Source organism: Medicago truncatula, chromosome 6 (assembly GCF_003473485.1).
Source record: "Medicago truncatula cultivar Jemalong A17 chromosome 6, MtrunA17r5.0-ANR, whole genome shotgun sequence".
Classification (NCBI taxonomy): domain Eukaryota; kingdom Viridiplantae; phylum Streptophyta; class Magnoliopsida; order Fabales; family Fabaceae; genus Medicago; species Medicago truncatula.
In genome coordinates, this window is record NC_053047.1 from 37,840,489 (window position 1) to 37,863,331 (window position 22,843).

At 30.8% G+C, this 22,843-nt stretch overlaps 2 protein-coding genes across 6 annotated transcripts; both read right to left on the reverse strand.

Annotated features, from left to right (window-relative positions):
* Positions 1-9,682: 9,682 nt before the first annotated feature.
* Positions 9,683-14,688, reverse strand: LOC25496787 (protein DETOXIFICATION 16). Of its 2 annotated transcripts, none has more exons than XM_013597489.3 (8): positions 14,380-14,688; positions 13,413-13,957; positions 12,447-12,533; positions 12,287-12,343; positions 11,839-12,077; positions 10,480-10,598; positions 10,296-10,382; positions 9,683-10,073 (listed from the first exon to the last, which is right to left on the reverse strand). In XM_013597489.3, exons 1-8 carry the CDS (start codon positions 14,584-14,586, stop codon positions 10,014-10,016), a joined length of 1,401 nt encoding a protein of 466 aa, XP_013452943.1. In that variant the 5' UTR covers positions 14,587-14,688; the 3' UTR covers positions 9,683-10,013. The 2 variants fall into 2 exon arrangements, with proteins under 2 accessions (XP_013452943.1, XP_024641586.1); XM_024785818.2 differs by lacking the exon at positions 14,380-14,688 and having other exon boundaries at positions 9,687-10,073; positions 13,413-13,499; positions 13,637-13,765.
* A 2,049-nt stretch (positions 14,689-16,737) lies between these two features.
* Positions 16,738-22,712, reverse strand: LOC25496788 (protein DETOXIFICATION 16). 4 transcript variants are annotated; one of them, XM_024785765.2, is made up of 9 exons: positions 22,420-22,712; positions 20,222-20,272; positions 19,550-20,094; positions 18,816-18,902; positions 18,087-18,143; positions 17,741-17,979; positions 17,381-17,499; positions 17,047-17,133; positions 16,738-16,964 (listed from the first exon to the last, which is right to left on the reverse strand). In XM_024785765.2, the coding sequence occupies exons 1-9, from the start codon at positions 22,633-22,635 to the stop codon at positions 16,905-16,907; spliced, it is 1,461 nt and encodes a 486-aa protein (XP_024641533.1). In that variant the 5' UTR covers positions 22,636-22,712; the 3' UTR covers positions 16,738-16,904. The 4 variants fall into 4 exon arrangements, with proteins under 4 accessions (XP_024641533.1, XP_024641532.1, XP_024641535.1 ...); XM_024785764.2 differs by having other exon boundaries at positions 20,222-20,278; XM_024785767.2 differs by lacking the exon at positions 20,222-20,272 and having other exon boundaries at positions 19,550-20,090; positions 22,420-22,707.
* Positions 22,713-22,843: the final 131 nt, after the last annotated feature.

Here is a 22,843-nt window from a genome sequence, read left to right on the forward strand (position 1 = left end):
ATCTCAAATGCTTCTCTATCAGTCAACAAGACCAAATTAGCTTCATCCGTAAATATCACATAATTTGTTATCTTCAAAGCTCTCAAACTAATAATTATTCATCCCCTAGGGCTCCCTTGATCAAAGAAGTTTTTATGTAACCCTCCCCTTAATCAATAGACTAGATTAAAGTTAATATTGATGGAGATGTGGCGAAGAACCCTACCAAAGCTTCGTGTAGACGAATATTCAGAGCTGCACTTGGTGTCTACCAAGATTTCTTTGTTCAAAATATTCCCTATTGTAATTCTGTTTTCACTGCTGAGATCTTGGCTATTATGCTAGCCATTAAGATTGCTGCTTCTAAACATTTGAACAATATTTGGATTGAAACTGATTCTCAGTTAGTCCAGCTGGTTTTCAATGATAAATTAATGTTTTTTTTTGTTAGGTGATGGTGTGGTTGGTGTTTTTAAAACTTCATTTAGTTACTGGGACATTTTTGTCATTGAGATTGTTCTGTTTAATATGTGTCTTTGACTTTGAGATGGTGTAACTAGAAAAAATCATTACTTTCTTATGGTGTTTTTTAAAACTATATTTCAATTTAAAAAAAAAAAAAAAAAAAAAAAAAAAAAAAAAAGAGAAAAAGTATCTGATATAGAAATGAAGAAAAGGGAGAGGAAAAGTGGTAGGAGAGAAGTGATAGTGCTCTGAAAAGTTTTTTTTAGTTGAAGAATTATATTTCTGTAGGTTGAAGAAGGATGAATATGGAGTTGAAGAGATATATGTTTGAAGCGATGAAGAAGATCACACTATTTTTTTTATAACACATTTACTCCCAAACATATTATTTAGGATTTTGATTATTAAAAATATGAAATATATTAATCAGCATAATTTTGCCACGTCATTAAAACATATGCATGAGGAAATGGATAGTCAGCAAAAGTATACATTGACTTTAGCTTTTGGTAAGTGATATGGTGATCTCATAATAGTTTTAAGGATAAATACATCTTTTCGTCCCTGTAATATTAGTGAATTTCGGTTTTAGTTCCCGTAAAAAAAAAAGATTTAGATTATGTCACTGTAATTTCAGATTCTTCAACTTTTAGTCTCTCATTTCACCACGTCAGCAGAATCTGCATACATGACACGTAAAATGAGAGATCAAAAGTGAAATAATCTGAAATTACAAGGACCAAAAGTGGGAGGAATTTGAAATTATAGGGACGTAATTTATGGAGATTATGCTAACGTGATGAAAGGAGAGACCAAAAGTGAAAGAATCTGAAATTACAATGACATAATCAATCTTTTTTTTTACGGAGATTAAAACCGAAATTCGCTAATATTACAGGAACGAAAAGAGATTTTACCCTAGTTTTAAAGGGATGTCAAGTTGCAAGGGAGGAAAATTAAAGAAAAAATCAAGGGAATAAAATCCAAGGTTGCCCAAATGTTGAAGCACAATAAGAACAAAATATGCATAGAAGATCTAATATTGAGAAATTATACTAATAAAGATTTAAGATAATAAATCAAGTTCTCCCTAAATTGAGAACAACATTTATTGATTTGAAAATAAGTACTTATTATATTATTTCTTACTTATCCCAATGAAAGCAAATAGGGTCCCCATGTTCCTGAAGTCTACATGGTCCTGATTTAAATACATTCCAATTGCAATAATCACAATTATCTAAATTGCGAACACCCTGTATGTATATATCAAAATGATGGGATTCACTGGTCCATGCAAAGGAACAAAAGTAAAGTGTTTGGAACAAAATCGGAGGAAATCTAGGACTAAATTTCCAACTAAAGCTTTGACCATGATGCAGAAGTTGAACTCCAAGATCATCCTCTTTGGATTTGCAATGAAGGGTTAAGTCCAAATTTCCTTCCAACATGTTGTTAACATTCACACGAACTCCAACTATATTGTTCACAAATAACAGCATTAACACACATACCAGGATAACTTTATGAAAAAATGGAGACATTGCACCTTCAATTAATTTCTTATTTGAAAGGGAATAGTATTTGATATATGCTGGAAGGAGAACACATATTTATAGGTAAAACTGGTGACTAAAGATATTAAAAAAAGTTAATATAAATATTTCTTAAGTATTGTTTAATTGAATTAGTTTTTTTTACAATTATATCCTTGAATTAATATTGTATATATCACTTTGAAATTTAGATAAATTTTCTTATATTTTGTTTGACATGATAATAATAATAATAATAATAATAACCATTTTGAAGAGATAGATATAGTATACTCGGTCAAAAAAATTAGCCAAAAAATTAAAACTGTTTTTTTTTTAAGAAAACAAAAACATTCAAACTGTTATTAAAAAAACTATGCCTAATTACAGTTTTTGTCCCCTTAATAGTCACTCAGTCATGGAATTGAATTGACCCCCCATTTGATAGTCACATTGTTTTGATGCCTTCATAATTTTGTAAATAAAAATAATGATCTAAAATATTTTAAATGGTAGTTGATAAAAAACTCTAGAAGCAATTATAGCACACTTTTATTTATGAAAATTAATAGGTAACTCATTGCTCGACACGCAAAATATGTGTATCTAAAGGGTTAAGATCCTCTCAATTTATAAAAATAAATGGAAGATGTAATTTGGAGAGAGATATATACAAAAAATAGATGGTGAGTCCTGAGTAAAAATTCTCTCCATTTACATCATCCGGTCAATAATATAAGCAAAAATCCACTTTGTAGATATATTCAATCAATGATGTATGTGATATATAATAAAGACCACATACATCATTAATTGAATCTATCTAAAAAGTAAATTTTTGCTTATATTAGTGACTGGAGGGTGTCTGTCTTTCTTCATTTCTTCTATTTGGAGAGATAAAGACACATAAAATCTTGAAAAAAGTAAAATATAATTAATAACGGCGGGACTCATTTAATGGTAGGATGGATCCATCAACTACTTTTTGTGTCTATCTTTCTCCAAATTGCAAACTCCATTTATTTTGTCAAATGGAGATGATGTTAACCCGTGGATCCTATCATTAAGTAGGTCCTACCATCATTAATGATTTTTATTTTGTTTTTTGTGTCTTTATCACTCTAAATGGAGGAAATGGAGAAGGAAATAAATGGAGATGATCTTGACTCCTAACTAAAATGAATATCAGCTTCAATTTTCAATTCAATATTAATTAGGATGTTCAATTGTATACTTTAATTTATAGGGTCATGTTAACCTGTGCCCTTAAGAAACTAAAATTGAATTAAAAGATAACTTTTGTATTAAAAATATAAAATTTTAAACTTTTAATACAATGAATGTACAATTTTCAAGAAATTTATTTTATGTTTAGTTTTTAAACTTATATCCCAAGAACACAAATTAGTATTTCTCTAATTTATATTATACCGTCACTTCAGAATTATTGAACCATCCAGAACAAAATATAAGTAAAAAAAATCCAAATTCATTATGAGTCATATGTGGAATGTGGTTATGCATTTGTAACAATATATTGAAGAGTAAATAACACTTCCCTCCCCTCAAAGATGCTTGATTTACACTTCCCTCCCCTCTTATGTTAAAATATACACTTCTCTCCCTTGAAAAGTAATATGTATACTCCCTTCCCTTATAAGATACTTGAATTACAACCTCCTCCCTTAATAATTAAATATGCACTACACTTTAATCTATTTTAACATAAATAAATATTTTTATGGTATATGTTAATTTTAATCCACCATTTAAGAAAAATTAATTCATTTCTTTATAATTTAAACGTCAATGGTAATTAAATTCAAATATTTTTCTATTGATTTTATAATTTAGAGTATAAAATTAACTTTTAAATAACCATGCTTTATTGTCTTTAGTAGTTTTTCACATATTTTAATTTTATTTTGGGTTGTTTCATATTTTATAATAGGGTTTAAAACTATATGTTAAAGAAACTGTGAATAAAATATAGTGAAAAATATGCATTCAATTTTTTATTATATTAAAATAGACCCGAAATACTATTTTTTTTTTTAAGTGAGTTTGATTATTTTTTTTTTGCTATATTTTTAGAAATAAAAAAAAAAAATATATTGATGGAGTAAAGTGTAGATTTTAACATAAGAGGGGAGGGGAAAGTAATTCAAACTTCTCTTAGGAGAGGGGAGTGAAAAGTTTTCTAATATGCTTTGAATAAGAGGGGATGAGAGTGTATATTTTAATATAAGAGGGGAGAGAAATGTAACTCAAGCATCTTTGAGGGGAGGAAAGTGTAATTTACTCTATATTGTAACTTTGCCGTTTAAAAAAATACATTAAAGTTTGTCAAAGAAACACAAACATTAAAGGGTTATGCGTGGACGGTGGTTATTTTGTCAAAAAAAAAAAATGTGGACTGTGGTTATGCATTTAAAATTACATTTAAGAATTATATGTGGACTGTGGTCATGCTTTTAAAATTATGTTGACTTTTTTAAGGAGGGTGTGGTTGGTGTTTTGTAAATTTGACTTTTTTTTTAGACAATACATTAAAGTAGGTGGAAAAACGATAAATTAAAGAGTCATATATGAATTGTGCTCATTAAACGATAATAGATCCATTAATGATGAGTCTGGAAGATAGGTCAGCCCACTGACCCATATTTTTTGGATGGGCTGGGCCTAACAAATATAACTCATTGACTAATTCTATTCATTTCCATTTCTTTTCTTAAAAAAATAAAAATAATTTCAACTAATTTAAAAACTATAAATAAAAAAATATTTAAAAAGTAAACTTAATCAAATGGATAAATTTAGCTAACACTTTTTAAATTTTAAAGTTTATGAATTATAAATTATTAATTTGATTCAATAGAAAGAATATATTTAGAGTTTAAAAAATATTTTCACTTCTATGTCCTTCCAATCATAAATCATAAAATATATAATTGTGAGGAAGCAATATATCAAAGTGACATAAAACACGTTAACAAATAAAATAAAATAAAATAAAATGGACCGGGCGGTGATATCGCATGGCCCATATGGATCAGACCAGACTCATTTATATGTGACCGATTATGAATAGGTCTGATTGGCTTAGCCTATTTATGTAGTCGAGCCTCTCGGATCGAGTCGGACTATTTGACAATTGGTAGAGGGAGTATGCAACTTGAGAAGGGAAATTCAATTTCATCAAATAAGACATGATGATAAATGATAATTTTTATCTGAGGATATATAAGAATATATAACCACAATGATTTGATGGATATCATAAGAAGACACATGGGGTTGGAGCTTATTTGTCGTAATGGAAGTGAATAAAGGATAACATAAGCAACCTAAAACACATAAGTGAGAGTATGATTAGTCTTTTTAATATAGTACTTTCAGAGGTGAGTGGTAGTAAATATTTTTACATTGGATCTATTTATTTCTCCTAAGGATATAGATTGACTTTTGTTATCTGTAATACATAAATAAGGTTTTTGATTAATTTATGGGCATGAAGTACATTTTCTAACACTAATGGTGGGAGGGTAGCAGGGTAGGGGGGTAGGGGGGGGGGGGGGGGGTGTGTTATTTCGCACCACCAAGACCATGAATTGGAATAGAGTGACCATTGCAAGAAATTATAAGATGAGAGATTACTTGGTGAATGTCATATGTGATGTTTCTCCTTTGTCCATGTACCAAGACGAATAAGGCTGATCAATACTAAGAGTGTGCATCGCGTGTTCTATGTCTGTTGGACTTGGCGCTGCAGTTGCTGTGAAAGTGACTTTTTTTTAAGGCCTTGAGAGAAGAAGACCTGGTTGCTGAGTTTTGTTTGCAACATTGGCTCTTGCCCAATTATGTGAAGGATATGGGCACGAAGCCATGTTCCATGGAGCCCATTGTTTCCACAGGTTGAATTGCTGCCAAGTTAGTTTCGGACTATGACCACCGTTGCTGGAGTAGAACTGACCTCTGCCGCCATAGTTACCAGCACCATCCGGTTGCTGTTGTTTTACAGAGTGTGCTGATTTTGGCAACCCAAGGAGGATGGTTGGGTAATCATTTCATCATGTAAATATTTTTACTTGGTAAAATGTTTAAGAGATATGTGGCTATTTGTAAAGCATGATGCCAAAAGGATGATGCAGTGATACATGAATTAATAATGTTCGAATGACATTGTTAATGGAACGAAACTTTATTTTGACCTTACCGTTTTGTGGCAATGTATGAGGACACAATAATCGAAAAGAAATTCCTTTTAATTCACAAAGATATTGAAATTTACCATTCACATATTCTCCACCATTGTCACATTGAATATGTTTGACTTCCCATTGAAATTGAGTTTTGTTATAGGCTCTTATTTTTTGAAATGTTGAATAGACTTGATATTTGTTTGAAATCACAAATTTCCATAAAATATTTGTGTAATCATCTAAAAATAATAATATTTGTGACCCAAGAATAACGGGAGAAGTTCACACATCATTATGTAAAATGTCAAATAACATATTTGTAGAATTATGGAAACTAATAAATGGTAATTTATCATTTTTTACCAATAGGACAAGAATGGCTAAAAGATGAATTTAGATGTGGAATTTTATTGCATTGGATCTATTTGTTTCTCCTAAGGGTGTTTATAACATATGCTCCTTGATGACTTGCACGATCATGCCAAGACAAACCTAGTGTTATTAGGATATAGTCCGACTAGTCATCTATAGTACATAAATAAGGTTTTTGATTAATTTAGAGGCATGATGTACATTTTCTAACACTAATGGTGGGTGGGTGTAACATCCTGAAATTTCATGATTAAATATTTATTATTATTATTATTAGAGCAGTGCTAGACGGTGCGAATTGTTTTTCGCGTAAAAGGCACGACCGTGTAATTGATTATTGAATGCATAATCCAACCAACACGTGTGTGTTAAAGCATTCTTGATTAAAAAATTATATTCAAAACCGTCAAAAAAAAATTTCACGCTTGTTGCATCTTATCTTTTGCTCGACAGCATATTCAAAGTAAAACCAAACTCCAATTACAATCCTTAAACCATAAGAACAATTCTTATCTCTTGCTTGATTACATAAACAAAGTACAAAGTCATAACTTTTGCCAATGTATAAACAGACTTTGAGCACATTATAGATAAATTCATGAGTTAAATATGTTTTTAATCTTTATAAAATTACAAATTTTCAAGTTTAATCTCTATAAAACATTTATTCACTCTTAGTCCCTACTTACATCTTATAGACACTATTTTCGAGGACTAAAATTATAATTTTTTTGTCAAAATTTTTTAAAATAGGGACTATTCTTACAAACTTCAATATTATGGAAAACTAAAATTACCATTAAAATTTTATAGGATCTAAAGTTGAAAACTCTTAATTTTATAGGGACTAAAAAATATTTAACACTAAATTTATTTTTAGTCCTTATAAAATTACAAACTTTCAAGTTTAGTCTCTATAAAAAATTTATTCACTTCTAATCCCTACTTACATCTTATAGACACTATTTTGGAGGATTAAAATTATAATTTTTTTGTCAAAAGTTTTTAAAATAGGGACTATTACTTCAATATTATAGAAGACTAAATAAAATTATATAGGAACTAAGTTGAAAACTCTTAATTTTATTAGGACTAAAAAATATTTAACACTAAATTTATTGATATTTCTCAATGCCAAAATATAGTTCAGTATAGTTAAAGTAATCAAAGAGCTGCACCATAAAATTAAAAAAATAGTCAAAGGCTTGTTTAGTGTGAATCATAGTTATTTGACTAGTTCGTGTGATTCCCGCGAATTAATTGTCGTACCAAACATCATTTTGCTTATTATTATTATTATTATTATTATTATTATTACACGTTTTCAATGCATGCCTATTTATATTGTTAACAAAATCCTACTTCCTTCCTCCCTATATCTAAACATCTATTTGACTTTATTTTTGTTCATAAATGTAAACTTCTTTTCAAATTACTAGATGCATTTATTATTTTTTTCCTAAACATCCCCTTAATTAATACTACTAACTTATCTTGAAATATGAAAAGTCAAATTTAATACACATACAAACAAAAGATAATTTGGTAATATTAACACACAAAACAAACATATTAATTACACCGACAACTTTTGTTAAGAAATGTAAAAAAAGAAACAAAAAAAAAAAAACTTACATACAGGGACGAAGGTAGTATACAGGGACGATGGTTACGACATCATTTCATCAGTGAAGGTTGAAGTTTCGGCAACAAAGGCTCTTGATGATGTGTTGGAGTCACAAGCAATCGTTAGATCATTTTTAACTCAGTGAATCAACATTTTTTTTTTTTGTAGTGATATTATCTGGATAATCTTAAGGGAATATATAAACCGAATTGCAAAACCACTAAAATCCCTATAGAGGTGTAAATTTGGTGAGCATGGATGTTAGTTGTAGATATGAGATCCACATCATAAATTGTATATTCCTAGATGGAAATCTGGTGTCATGGAGAAGAAGAAGTAAAATGTAGTTGCAAGGTCAAGTCTAAAGGCGGAGTTTTAAGCTATGACTCAAGGGGTTTGCGAGTTTATATAGATTAAAATTATTTTGCAAGTCGCAACTATAAGTCAATCATTATAATTGGACATTATCCAATTTAACATTGCGTGAAAAAAAACATGGAAATAATTTCCCACAGTTCATTAAAAAAAATTCAGACATTATTGGTCTCATAGGTTATAGCTACAACATCGAGTACATCCTTTCAAGGCTTCATTTTCCACATGTATTCCCCAAGGAAATTCTCGTTGAGTGATTTCAAGATCCCAATTACACGCAAGTCAAGAATGATCAATATTTATGCACCTACTTGAATAAGAGTTTTGTATAATATGATTAATGATCTAAAATCATTAGGAAATATTTGTTTCATAATTTGGACATATATAACCTTAATTAGGTGATCAATAGTCTACATATTAGATATTATAATCTTTGAAATGATCTAATGAGAAATATTTGGAGATATGTTATTTTCTACTGTTATATTAGAAAATCTCTTATTTCATTCGCTTGTATTTTAGATATGACATTACAAAGCTGATATATAAATAAACTCGCATATTTTAATCCATTTTTACTTGGTCATTTGTAGCTTTGTTTAATCGGACATTAGGATTTGTTTGCTATGTGTGTTAAACTTGGATGTACGAACTATTGAGTGCACTGATTTCCATCCACTTAATATTGCCAAATATCAACATTGTGATTTTTTGTTACTATGGGTAGTTAAATTTAATATTGAAACAAATACAGAGAGGTCAGCACACCTTAATATTTTATAAGTGTTTTTATATCTTGAAGGGTTGCTTGGAATTCTTGAAGTGCTTTTAGAAAATAAAAATAACTTCAATACCAAAAAGAAAATATAAATATCTTATTCATTGTGTTTCTATAGTTCACATAAATATCAAAAATTAATAAATTTATGACTTTTAAAGCGAAAAACTTTCTACACATATGCGATTGATCCAGTCAAGAATAATCCAAGTTTAACACAAATACACTACTGCAGAAAAGACATTTTAAGTCGGGTTTTCGAATGATTTAGTTATTGTTGACTTGGTACGTCAAAACTCTAAAGTAAATTCGTGATTTCAATAATATACAAATTGAAAAGCCAGCAACATAGAGTTATGATAATTCTTTTAGGAGAAAACACTACATGTTAGAAAGAAAACAAAAACACATTAGCCACATAAGCACATGTTTAAGTGGTATCCATGAACTATCTTGACCCCACCAACAAATTGCTCATTTTCATTGATTGGTGGGTAAATTACCCACCATTCTTCAAAGGTAATCTAGAAAAAACCAAACAAAAAAGGAAAACGCTAATGAGCAAGCAATGTCTATTCCCAAAATACATTTTTATAAAAATCATTACATTAAAAGATATCCCAATTCCCATGTAAGTACATTAATTAAGGAAATAAAAGTAAAAAGTCATATATTCTTCATGAGACTAAACTCTCTGGTGTTATACATTTATAAACTCTATCTTTAGCCTTGTTTGCCTGAAAATAAAATAAAGGCATGTCAGTATCAAACAATGCATCACATGATTTAGTACATGTTTAGATCGCGGCTACTTGGACAAAATCGTGATGGCACATGATTCTCGTGAAGTCGTGAACAATTTATTTATTTTTTGGTTAGGAAGTCGCAGACAATCTTAACATGCACTTGATGAAAGCTGAGGATGCATTAGATCAATTAACAAAAAACCAGAAGTTAACCTCTTTCTCCCAATCAGTGCGTAATGTAATGATCATTAGAGAAAAGGCTTGAGCAATGAGTGCACATATGATCCCAAACCATAGCCCCTACGTGCAGCATTTATTTGAATTAGCAAGTTGAATGAAATGAAATCATATGATAATTATTATTTTTTTGCAAAAGAATGCACCATTTTTTAATTACCTTAACACCAGTATGCAGTACAAAAGCAAATATTATGGCTGCTGGAATCCCAACTAAATAGCATGACCCCAAATAGACAATCGCACCAGCTTTTTGCCAACCAGATCCTCTAGCAATGCCTGAATTTGTAGCCAAGAAAGAAAATCATTTGAACTGATTGTGTTGTTGCCATGATACAACAAAAGATGAAATTATGATTGAAGTTCGCATAGAGAAAATACTAAAATGTTAGCAAGCACCATTGTTGGAGCTCTTGTCATTATTTTCAAAGGACCAACCAACAATATTGTAGTGGTAAGCAAAGGAGATTGAGAATGAGGATTAGAAGCAATGGATCTAGTCTTGCGCCACAAAAGGTTCTACTATTCTCTTGGAAATTGATTTTAGGAAGACTTCCTACCCATGATAACTTATTAAGACGAGGTGTGTTATTGGAACGAACGAACTTGTATTGTGAGGTGTAATGCGAATCTGAAGTAGAGGACCATTTATTTTGTCGATGTAGTTTTGTTGGAAGGGAATGGTATTTGATTTTTAAGTGAATCAGAATGGGTGTGATTTTACCTGGAAATGTAGTGTCTATCCAAGAATGCTTCTCATCCTCATCTTGGTCGAAAAAACACACAAAAGGTTAATCCTTATTTGGCACACTACAATTTGGGAGTTTTGAGAGTCTGTAATGAGATTATTTTTACCTCAAAGAACCCAGAGGTGGAAGAAATTGTGGAAGCCATCAAATATACTTCTTGGAGGTGGTTTCTTATAAGGTTAAAAGGGGGTCTTGTATGTATTTTGAATGGTTTTCAAACAGCTTCCTTTGTCGTAATTCTTGATTGGAGGGTTTGTTTTTTGCGGGTCGGGTGCCCTTTGTACTTTTCTAAAATTGTGAGTTAAGTACTCTTTATACTTCGTTCCTATTTCTAATAAAATTTTGCAGTTAATTAAAAAAAAAAAAAAAACTATATGGATCTAATTAAGCTTTGCAAACTGTAGGTACCATGATAGAGTTTAATAACATAAATAAAATGAAAGAAAACCAAAAATGATTTTTTGAATTGTAAATGATATATTCTTTTAATTTTATGCTTTGTAAATGATATCCGTAATTTTTATCATTCTGTTCCTCATAGATACTTTGGTCGGTGAGAAGAGACATTGTACGAGTTCTGAACACAAATGTCATGTGTTTCATCTTAAAAACTAAGATAAACATTAACTTACTAATATTTACCTATGAAATAAATAATTTATTAAGCAAGCACATGTAGCTGGATTCTATGTTACTCAAGCACATCAAAAACATTCCATCATTGTATTGGTGCTTTTAAATCAAAGAAATGGTGATTAAGAGAAATTAACCTGCAAGAACACTTTGTAGTGCATCAATGAGGTTGCCAGCTGCAAGAATTGGAAGCATAATTGCTATTTGTTTAACCACTTCAACTTTACTGGTATAAGCATACCCCCAAATATTGCGTAACAGTATCATCACTGTTCCGACTAAGATTGCTTGGGTAACAACAATCACTACAACAACACACACTGCCAAACGTGCAGCCCTAGCATTACCTGCTCCAAGTTCATTTGAAACACGAACGCTGCAAGAAGAACATACGCAATTATGAAACTACTACACTAAAATAAGGAAAATTTGTCCGCGAAGATAGTAAAAGACTATAGTTGTATTTGATGTGTGAGGATGTGGGTTTGAACCTACAATTTCTCTTTTCTGTTAGGCTCTTTATAAGAAAGAAAAAACAAAAGAAAGTTGTGAGGTTGCATTGTACTAAAAATATTTAATACTGACCTTGCAGCTCCACTTAGTCCAAAGGAAATCATCCACACAACTGCTGCTATACTCATGCTGACGAAAGAAAGCCACCAACAATAGTTTAACAAAACAAAAAAAAAAAAAAACAACAACAAACACAATGGTGTATTGCTTAGATCTGAACTAAAAAACTTACCATAAAGAAAGTACCGATGTTTGCAATTTTGGATTAGGAAGAGTACCGGATAGGAGCACCATTATTTCATACATCCATGATTCTAAGCTGCAAAAGTATAACACACAACACAATTAGAACTTATGAACTTTGGCTGTTTCTTTATGTCAAGTGTCACAAGTAGTTTAGAAACTAACTTTTTATTGGTAAAAACTTAACTCCACAGTGAAAAAAGATAAAGTCTGAAAATAATTTATAAAGAATGAATCTATTCATATCACTACTTGATTTTGTAAAATTCTGTTAGTTCCAATATATAAAAAATTTATTTTCCCTTTTTTTTAGAGCCCTTTGAATTTTCATGTTAGTTAATTATTTCTTTTAGGCTTTGATAGAGAGTTCGAAAGGGAAAGGAGGGGAGGACTTTGGAAAATATGAAGGGATATATAGATGAAATAGATGGCTTTATAAGGGAAGGGGTTTGGGGGGTTCAGTTTCCTTCATAATACAAAATCCTCTTAGTTTGGGAAAACTTATAAATTGTATTGCAGAAAGTTCTAGGGGGCTTTTTAGGGTTTATATGAATTTTTCAAATATCAAAAGTGATGTAGTTACAAAAGCCAAGGACAAACAATATGATATTCTTTAGGGTTATTACCCTTTTATATTACTACTTTTGTAACTATATATATGATATTGTTTGTCCTTGGCTTTTGTAACTATATCACTTACAAAAGGAGTAATAAATTAATGCATCTAGAAATTTGCAAATGAACTTATATTTTGGGACAAACAAATGTTCTTGAGAAGACTCTAGTCTCACAATTAAAATAGATAAAGTCTGAAAAAAGTTTAAAACTCTTCCCGCACCTTATAATAAGTCGATTTTGTAAGGATAAGTCAGATCAAATTTTAAAATTAAATTCTTGCAAGTTTTCATCCATATCGATATAAAAGCCAATTTTGGTTCAGTAACAAATATCATACCAGACCATGATTGCTGAAGGAAAAGCAATCCTGAGGAATTGAGGGATGTTATGCAATGACTCCCTTGAGAAACCAGTCCAAGTACTTCTGCAAGAAGATGAGAATTTTATGTAAAGTACTAGTAGCACTGTGTAAAGCCAATTTGAAATGCAAGTTGCAATTGCAGCTCCTTTGATTCCATGCCTTAATTTTATAATCCAAATCCAACAGTTGAGAAAGTGTACCAAGCTAGTAATTCCAGAAGCTAGCAACATAGGAACTACTATGTTCTGAGTTTGTAGAAATTTTACTATACAACTAAAAATAGCATTTGCAAAAACGTTTGGGATCAAATATCTTCCATAGAATCCAGCTTCTGCAGCTATATTTGGGTCTTGATATAAAAAAATTAGAATAGGCCTTAGGTTTGCCAAAATAATGGACTGAGGTATAGTAAGAAGCATGTTTATCAATATGGCTCTCTGCAAGTGTATTCCCACCATATGGTATTTTTGTGCTCCATATGATTGACCACAAAATGTTTCTAGTGCACATGAGAAACCTACCTAAATGAGAGATGATCATAAGTTATCCCAAGGATCAATATAAATATATAAAAAGATTTTTGGTCCCATTGTGATTATAAATTATTAATGAAGTTAAAAATTTACATTCCTGCCTTTTATGATGCACGGACGCTCTTCGGATTAGGCGTATCCCGATGTTGGACACGCACCGGTATTCGGCACCGACATGACACTGACACATATGATTCCATTGATTTATGTGATTTTTTAAAGTTATTATCGGTTTTAGCGTGTCAGTGTTCGTGTCATGTTTGTTGTCCGTATATGTATCCGTGCTTCATAATACTCCATTACTAAAATATAATGACAATATTGATCAAAGCAAAATTTTCTATTTAGCAAGAACTAAAAACAACAAACATTTTAGAGGAAATACTTCAATGACAGAAAATATGACATACCAATACACTATAACCAAAAACACTCGTAACTGAATTTGCCAAAGCAGCACCAGCTAGAAGCACCTCATCATTCATATGGCCTATAAACATGAGAGATATCATTTGTAAGCTGTATTGAAACACACTTGCAAATATCATTGGCACTGCAAGCCATAGCTGCTTCTTCACCTCTTCTGTGATATCTTTTCTGCATAAGCCAATTATCATATCTTTCTCTTATTGGCTATGCCCTAGCTAGCTACCTCCCTCTGCTAATAGCTCTCTTTTGTAAACCCACATATATAACTATCAATATATAAATAAATACAAGTGAGACCTTATAACACTAAATAGCTGCATATATGTATACAAGTTGGAGACTTGTACCAATTATTTTAAAACTGAATGCTACAAATTTTAAACACAAAATAATAATTCCTAGCTAGAAAATTATTATACTAATGCTGGATGAAAGCCCCTTAACACTCCCCCAAATGTCACTTCTAGTAGAAAATAACAAAAAAATATGCCTCGGTTACAATACTATTTTTCTTTAATGGATGGTTCTGTTAAAAAAATCCGAAGTCATCATCATTGGTTTGCTGTCCAATCGTGAAATTCAAATATACAATAATTTTATGATTGATATTTTACGATTAGTTAGCTAAATGATGGCGACGTTGAAATTCTTTTTAACAGATTTCTTTCATATGAAACACAAAGTATTGCAATTGTGAAGTTTTTATTTATTTATTTGTTATTAATGATTTTTATATTGCAAATGGCATTGTAGAAACTGCTGGGAGTTTTAATTCCACATGACAGGTTATGGGATAAAATAAAGATTGGTAAAAGACATAGTTTAAAAGGTTTTTTGTAACTTAATAGGGTGATTGTAATAGCTGAGATCATGACAATATGTCATTTTTTGTATCATGATTTTTGTATTATAATTTATGAATAGGTTGTCAGGGATGAACAATGTAGGTTTATTGTTAAAAAAAAAAAACAGAGAAACAATATAGCTACATTTTTTCAATAGAATAAAAATATTTTAGATATGATAAGCAAACCATAATCATATAAGAACATTTGTTCATACTCTTTTACGGTCTGCAATGATGTAGACCTCAAGGCTTCTTAAGAAAATGAGAAGATTTGAATCAATTTTACCAAATGTATATTTATTTGCTTGTTTGTAATTTTCTTGTAACAAATGAAACACTTGTAGGTGTGTAGCTTTCTTTTGTATAATTTCCTTTTATTTGCAATTTAGGTCAAAACTTTGTCAAAATAAAATTTGTTTTAATTTATTTTCATTTTCTCTCACTTCCTCACTCGTGTGTGTTACTCTCATAATTTGTTACTTGCTCTCAAAGAACTCACTCTCACAAAAGAACTCTTCACCCATTTTCTCTCACACTCACAATCGCTCGAAACACTCCTCTTCCTAATCTCGAATCCTTCCTTTAGACAATCGATTGCATCTTCCTTTTGAGAATCAATCATGAGCATGTCAGAACACAACTCAGTTTTCCTCTCCCAAATCTCTTGAATTCAAAATCAATTTACAACTGCTTCACACCAAGGAATTAGGGTTCTCGACGCTTTCAAAGCATTTAACTATCGCTTCACACCAAGGAACTAGGGTTCATAAATCACTTAACAACTAGGAACTAGGGTTTCAAATTGTAACTGAAGTCACAAATCACTTTTAAAAACCATCTGTCCCTATTAATCTCGTTCAGTCAACTATTACCACTTATCGCTTCGGTGAGTTTTTTATTTTTTTTTTGTATAAAAAAAAGGGTTTTATTATTTTCTTAAAGCACTTTAAGAATCCTAACCAATTCTAAGCTATATGCTTTAACTTTACTTCCCTTCAAAAAAATACAAACTTCCAGTGATTTTTTTCATTCAAATCCAATGAAAAACAAAGTTAAATTGATAAGTCAACAGAGACTCAAACACTCACAATCACAAATGAGATTACACTTCGAGATCATAAATACATAACACTTGAAACACAAACTAAAGCACACATCTAATAGCACTTTTAACACTAAAAGCATGATGAAAGGAAACATGGATGCATATTTTAAGATATGCGCTATATGATATCATATTTCATTCAGCCGAGCAGTAAAGTACTTACACATGATTTTTCAGGTCCCCTATTCAAACCCCTGTGTTATAACGGGATGCAAGAATAATGACAATAAATATACATTTTGTAAAATTGATCAAACTAATTGGATAATGGGCTCGAATATCTATCACTTGTGCCACATTGATTTCTAGAATTAACATAATTATTTTTTGGAAAAAAACACTACACAAGAAACAAAAAAACACTTCATAAGAAAAGAGAGAAGAAAATTATAATGAGTACCAAATATAATTCATCAAAACATCAAGAGCCTGTATTTCCTAACAAATTTGTTTTATAAAAATCATAACATTAATAGATATCCCATTCATTTTTTTGGTAGAAAAAAGATATCCTATTCTAGTACATTAAGAAGCTAAAATATAAGTAATATTCTTCATGTGACTAAGCTCTCTGGTGTTATAGATTTATAGACTCTATCTCTAGCCTTGTTTGCCTGACAAAAATATAAAGATATGTTAAACACACAATTATCAAAAGGGTCAAAAATATCAATTAAGAAAAATTCATAAGTTAACCTCTTTCTCCCAATCTAGTCGTAATGTAATCAACATTAGAGAAAACGCTTGAGCAATGACTGCACATAGGATCCCCAACCATAGCCCCTAGATGAAACATATATTTAGCATGAATGAGGTGAAATCATATGAGAACAATATGTTACAAAATAATTCACTATTTTTTATGAGAAATAATATTGACATCAAATTTTTTTGATGTCAAATTCCATCAATTGGTTTTTACGTATAATTTTGAAATAAGTGTAAGTTGTAAAAGATAAAAAGTAAGAGATATAGAGATAAACAGTATCACATACGAGGTATCCATGTTCACAATTCATTTTTTAATTACCTTCACACCGATATGCAATACAAAAGCAAATATTATGGCTGCTGGAATCCCAACTAAATAGCATGACCCCAAATTGACAACTGCACCAGCTTTTTGCAAACCAGATCCTCTAGCAATGCCTGGATATAGCCATGAAAGAAAATTGTTTCAACTAATTGAGTTGTCGTCATACACCGTCGAACTTGGAACATTAAAGTATGTCTAAAGTTCAATAACGGAGAAAAAAAAAACAGTAAAATTAGCATGTATCACGACGTTACAATTATAGAGTTTTAATCCAGGACAATGTCTTGAAATTGGGATTGAGTTTGCCCCTATGTAGACAATGAATCAAAGAAACTGGGATTGAGAGAAATTAACCTCCAAGAACACTTTGTAGTGAATCCAGAAAGTAGGATACTGCAAGAATTGGTAACATAATTGCTATTTGTTTGACAACTTCAATGTCTTTGGTATATGCATAGCCCCATATATTTCGTAACAATATCATCACAGTTCCAACGAAGAAGGCCTCAGTAATATTAAGCACCACAACGACACACACGGCCAAATGTGCAGCTCTTGGATTACCAGCTCCTAATTCATTTGAAACACGAATGCTGCAAGAATGGCGCAAACACTAATGGAACTACGGACTAACACGCACTGAAGCAAAGGAAAATTGTGAGGTTATGATTGAACTCAAAGCTGTATAATAAATACTAACCTTGCAGCACCAGTGAATCCAGAGGAAAGCATCCACACAACTGATGCTATATTCATGCTGACAAGTCCAAGTGACCAAAAAATTGATGATGATCATAATAGTAGTAGTTATAATGACGAAGGAAACAACAATAACAGTATGATTTAATTGCCCTTTTGGTTCTCTATTTTGTAACAACAACAATAATAGATTGATGTTTCAATTATGGTCTCAACTTAGATTTTTGGCCACGAAAAACTGGTGACATGAAAAAAAAGTTAGCGGACATTACAAAAATATGAAGTTAAGAACTTTAATTTTCAAATCTCATGAGTCAAAGAACCCTAAATGCTTTCAAAAGGAAATGAAGAAAAAGAATCAGAGAAAAAGGGAGTGCTTCAATTTTTTTTTTCACACAAAAGCTTATAAAGTAGATACTTTAGGGACCAAAAAACTTGATACACCACCAATTTTGGGACGAAAAATCTAGGTTGGGACCAAAATTTCTACAAGTGTGATACTCGATGGACCAAAAAATGCAATTTTAAAAGGAGATATTATTTCCATGACTGCCATAAGCGTGGTAATATAAGGGAGTAAAAATTCAATTAAATTCCATCATCTAGTAATAAGGATGGCATGGTGTCATGATATTCAAACAAATAAATATCAATGTGATTATGCCATGCTATATATCACAATCATAACACACAATGGGACATTCCTTATATCTTAAATAAAAAAACTAACCATATAGCAAGCACTGAAGTTTGCAATTTTGGATTAGGAAGAGTACCAGAGAGGAGAACCATTATTTCATACATCCAAGATTCTAAGCTGTAAAAGGGAATACATTGAACAATTAGAACATACGAACTTTGGTTGTTTATTAATGTACTGTCACAATTAAGTGTATAGTGTAATTTTTTTCACAGTATCCAATCAACTCACACTATAATTACACTTTTTTAGGCTTGTTTCTAAAATATCTTTGCAAACAGACATAATGATTTTGTTTGTTGTGTGTGTAAAAAAGTATTACATTTTCGATGTATACAAATTAAATTTTTATGATATGCCTCTAGCACACTTCGAAAAATGAAGTTGGTGTCTCACACTTGCTGATATCCAACACACACACTCTCCTCTATATACTTCTCATTGTTGAGGTCATATACTCGGTTTTCTAATTATGTAAATTGAAAGTAATACAAAAACTTACATTAAGTTTGATTTTGTTTAGTAAAAGTGGCATGGAAAATCATTATTAACGGTCAAATAGAGATGCATCTAATTTATTTGAGAAATTGTATTAAAATTTCATGATTCTAATATTTATGCATTTAATTTTTTAAAAATATATGACTATATATTATTAATTAAAGGTAAATAGTATGCACTCAAGATTCTGGATACGCCACTACATTCAATCACTTTCATTTTTGAAGAAGAATATTAACTACTTCCGGTAACAAATATCATACCAGACCATGATTGCTGAAGGAAAAGCAATCCTGAGGAATTGAGGGATGTTATGCAATGACTCTCTTGAAAAACCAGTCCATGTACTTTTGCAAGAAGATGAGAATTTGATGTAAAATACTAATAACACTGTGTATGTCCAATTTGACATGCAAGTTGCAATTGCTGCTCCTTTGATTCCATGCCTTAGTTTTACAATCCAAATCCAACAGTTGAGACAATGTAACAAGCTAGTAATTCCAGAAGCTACCAACAAAGGAAATACTATGTTTTGAGTTTGTAGGAATTTAACAATGCATTTTAGAATACCACTTGCAAGAATGTTTGGAATCAAATATCTTCCGTATAATTCAGCTTCTGTTGCTATCTTTGGGTCTTGATGTAAAAAAATTAGAATAGGCTTTAAGTTTAGCATAATAATGGACTGAGGTATAGTAAGAAGCATGTTTATCAGTATCGCTCTTTGCAAGTGTATGCCCACCATATGATACTTTTGTGCTCCAAAGGACTGACCACAAAAAGTTTCCAGTGCACATGCGAAACCTATCTAAATGAGTGGTAAGTACAAGTTAGCACAAGGAGAAAAATAGATATAAAAGAATGATTTTCTGAAACCAATATAAATCTAACACATGTGGATTGATGGTAAGTTTGACAAAACCACTGTATTTTACCGTTATTTTAGGCAAACAGCACTTTAGAGCTTCAACAAAATCATGGGGTCTCTGTGACTTCGCCAAATTCAGTGTCAATTCAAACATAAACTAAGTAAATGAATCGTTTAGAGAGAAAAAGTAAATAATTTTAGTGTTCAAAGATAATTTCATTGATTGATTTGAAAGAGATACATGTAGAAAGAACAACTTAGCTAAGCTTCTAAAGAAATGTTCCATGTGTTCTCCTCACGAGAAGAAATTAGTAGGGTAGCAAGTCAAAAACTCTTTAGCTTAAATTGTTTCTCACAGGGAGATGCTTTTTCTATTTTTAATTTGTTAAGTCATGTTGGAATGTTTGTCAAAATTGATTTTGATTCAAGTGCTACAGTATTTGGTGCTGAAAGGGTACTCATTCTGTGCAGAAGTATATCTTTGGTGCTAGCTTTACATGATAATTCTCTGTTTAGTATTTTGTAGGTGCATGTTATTTTTTTTTTCATTTTATCATATGATTGGTGTACAAATTGTTGCATATTTGTAATTGCAATTCGAATGCCTCTATTATAGAATGTATAGGGAGGAGTACTATGTTATGACTCTTCCAACATTAGTATATAATATTAGACGAATCTTGAGTTATGATGACTCTTCCAAATGCTAAACTACTGAGGTTTTAAAACATGCATAAAAATGAGTGTGACATATCATATTATGTTGATAATAGTTCAAAAAATAACAAAATAAATCTTTTAAGTGAACAATTTAAATCACAATCACGACTTTTAGACATAGTTGAGAGAATAATATTATTATATGGTCTTGAGAAAAAAAATAAAATTATAGTATGGTATTCTATGACGGATTCAGAAATCTATTGAACTGAGACAATAAATTTTGTTTAATAATATAGATAGTATATAAAATTTTATCACATATTTTTTTATAGGCTAAAATATGGTTTTGGTCCCTGTAAATATGTCCCGTTTTGGTTGTCCCTGTAATTTTTTTTGTTGCTTTTGGTCCCTGCAAATATATCTCGTTTTAGTTTTGGTCCCTGGCCCCACTTTTGTGATAATTTGCGCACGTGACACATGATGACTGAACCCATTTATTAGAAATATAGTCCCTGCAAAATCTTGATTTTTAAAAAGGTCCCTACAAAATATTTTACTTTTGAAAATAGTCCCTGGAGAGACTATTTTCAAAAACAAAATATTTTGCAAGGACCAAAAACAACAAAAAAAATTTACAGGGACTAAAACCAAAACGAGGCATATTTGCATGAACCAAAACCATATTTTAGCTTTTTTTATAAGAACATAAAATAAAATAGTCACAAGTTTTTGGTTTTTGAAGGGAAACAATGTATATATATACTTGTGTGTGTGAGGTTGTTTATTTATAACCGATCAAAATGATGAAGGTGTAGGTTAGCAGTGCACACCTTCTTTATTTGGACAAAATAAAGATTCTATACTATTTAAAACACGTTAAATTGGAGGGTTAATTGTGAAAGTTTCATCAAACCATTCCAAAAAAAAAAAATATAAAACAAACGAAGGAAGAGAATTACTTTTACCCCAAACAACTTCCTGAAAAGCAAACACGTTTACAAAAACATTTAGACAAAAAAAAAAAAAAAAACAGTTTTCTCTAGATGCAATCATTTGGATGCCATCATTTTTTTTCTTTTTTCCCTATCCGAATGTGTACGTCGAGACGAAATCAATTTGTAAGAAGGAAATCTTAGAAACACTATCTTTCTAGAACTCTCTTTAACATTCATTCTCCTATTGAGTAAAACATATGTGGGTCTTACCACTTTATGTGGGATCCAGTATCAAAAGTGTGATACCCACATGAATATTACCAAATAAAAGAGTAAGTATTAGAAAGAGAGCGTAAATAACACTCCTCTTTGTGAGAATCATCGACAAGGAGGAAGTAGCTCTCCTGATGAACAATAAAAAATAATTAAATAAAATGCACACAAACACAAGAATGTTTAAAGATTTTGTTAGTTTTTAGTAATTGCATATGATTCATACATATATCAGTGATGGAAATACACATAATCCACATAATATAGGAGACTAACTTTAAAACAAATAATAGTCAAGATCAAAGCAAAATTTCCTATATTTCAAGAACAAGCAAAAAATTGCAGTGAAATTTATACTTGTTGGGAAATATAACTAAAGAAAATCTGAACGTACCAATACACTTATACCAATGACGTTCATAAATGAATTTGCCAAAGAAGCACCAGCTAGAAGCACCTCATCATCTAAATGGCCTATAAACATGAGAGATATCATTTGTAAGCTGTATTGAAACACACTTGCAAATACCATTGGCACTGCCAGCCATAGCTGTTTCTTTACTTCTTCTGTAATATCCTTTCTGCATATGCCAATCATCATCTCTCTCATTTGTTGCCTAGGTGCCCTAGCTACCTTCCTCTTCCAATTGCTATGTTTAGAAAACCCACATATATAAACTATCAACATATAAATACACTAGTGAGGCCTTATAACAATAAACAGCTGTAAGAATATAATTAATATATTATATAAGGATCAAAGGAAACTAACAAATCTGACAGTTGTATTCAAAGTTATTATAAAATAAATCAAACAT

Coding starts and splice junctions, on each gene's coding strand:
- LOC25496788 (XM_024785764.2), bottom strand. CDS start 22,635: ATGAGAGAGATGATGATTGGCATATGCAGAAAGGATATTACAGAAGAA. Junction 20,279..22,419: donor TCATTGGTATAAGTGTATTG/GTACGTTCAGAT, acceptor AATTTGGCGAAG/TCACAGAGACCCCATGATTT. Junction 17,500..17,740: donor ACTACAAAGTGTTCTTGGAG/GTTAATTTCTCT, acceptor GGCTATATCCAG/GCATTGCTAGAGGATCTGGT.
- LOC25496787 (XM_013597489.3), bottom strand. CDS start 14,586: ATGATAATTGGCTTATGCAGAAAAGATATCACAGAAGAGGTGAAGAAG. Junction 12,534..13,412: donor CCTTCAGCAATCATGGTCTG/GTATGATATTTG, acceptor ATACTTTTGCAG/CTTAGAATCATGGATGTATG. Junction 12,078..12,286: donor GGACTAAGTGGAGCTGCAAG/GTCAGTATTAAA, acceptor TTCTTCTTGCAG/CGTTCGTGTTTCAAATGAAC.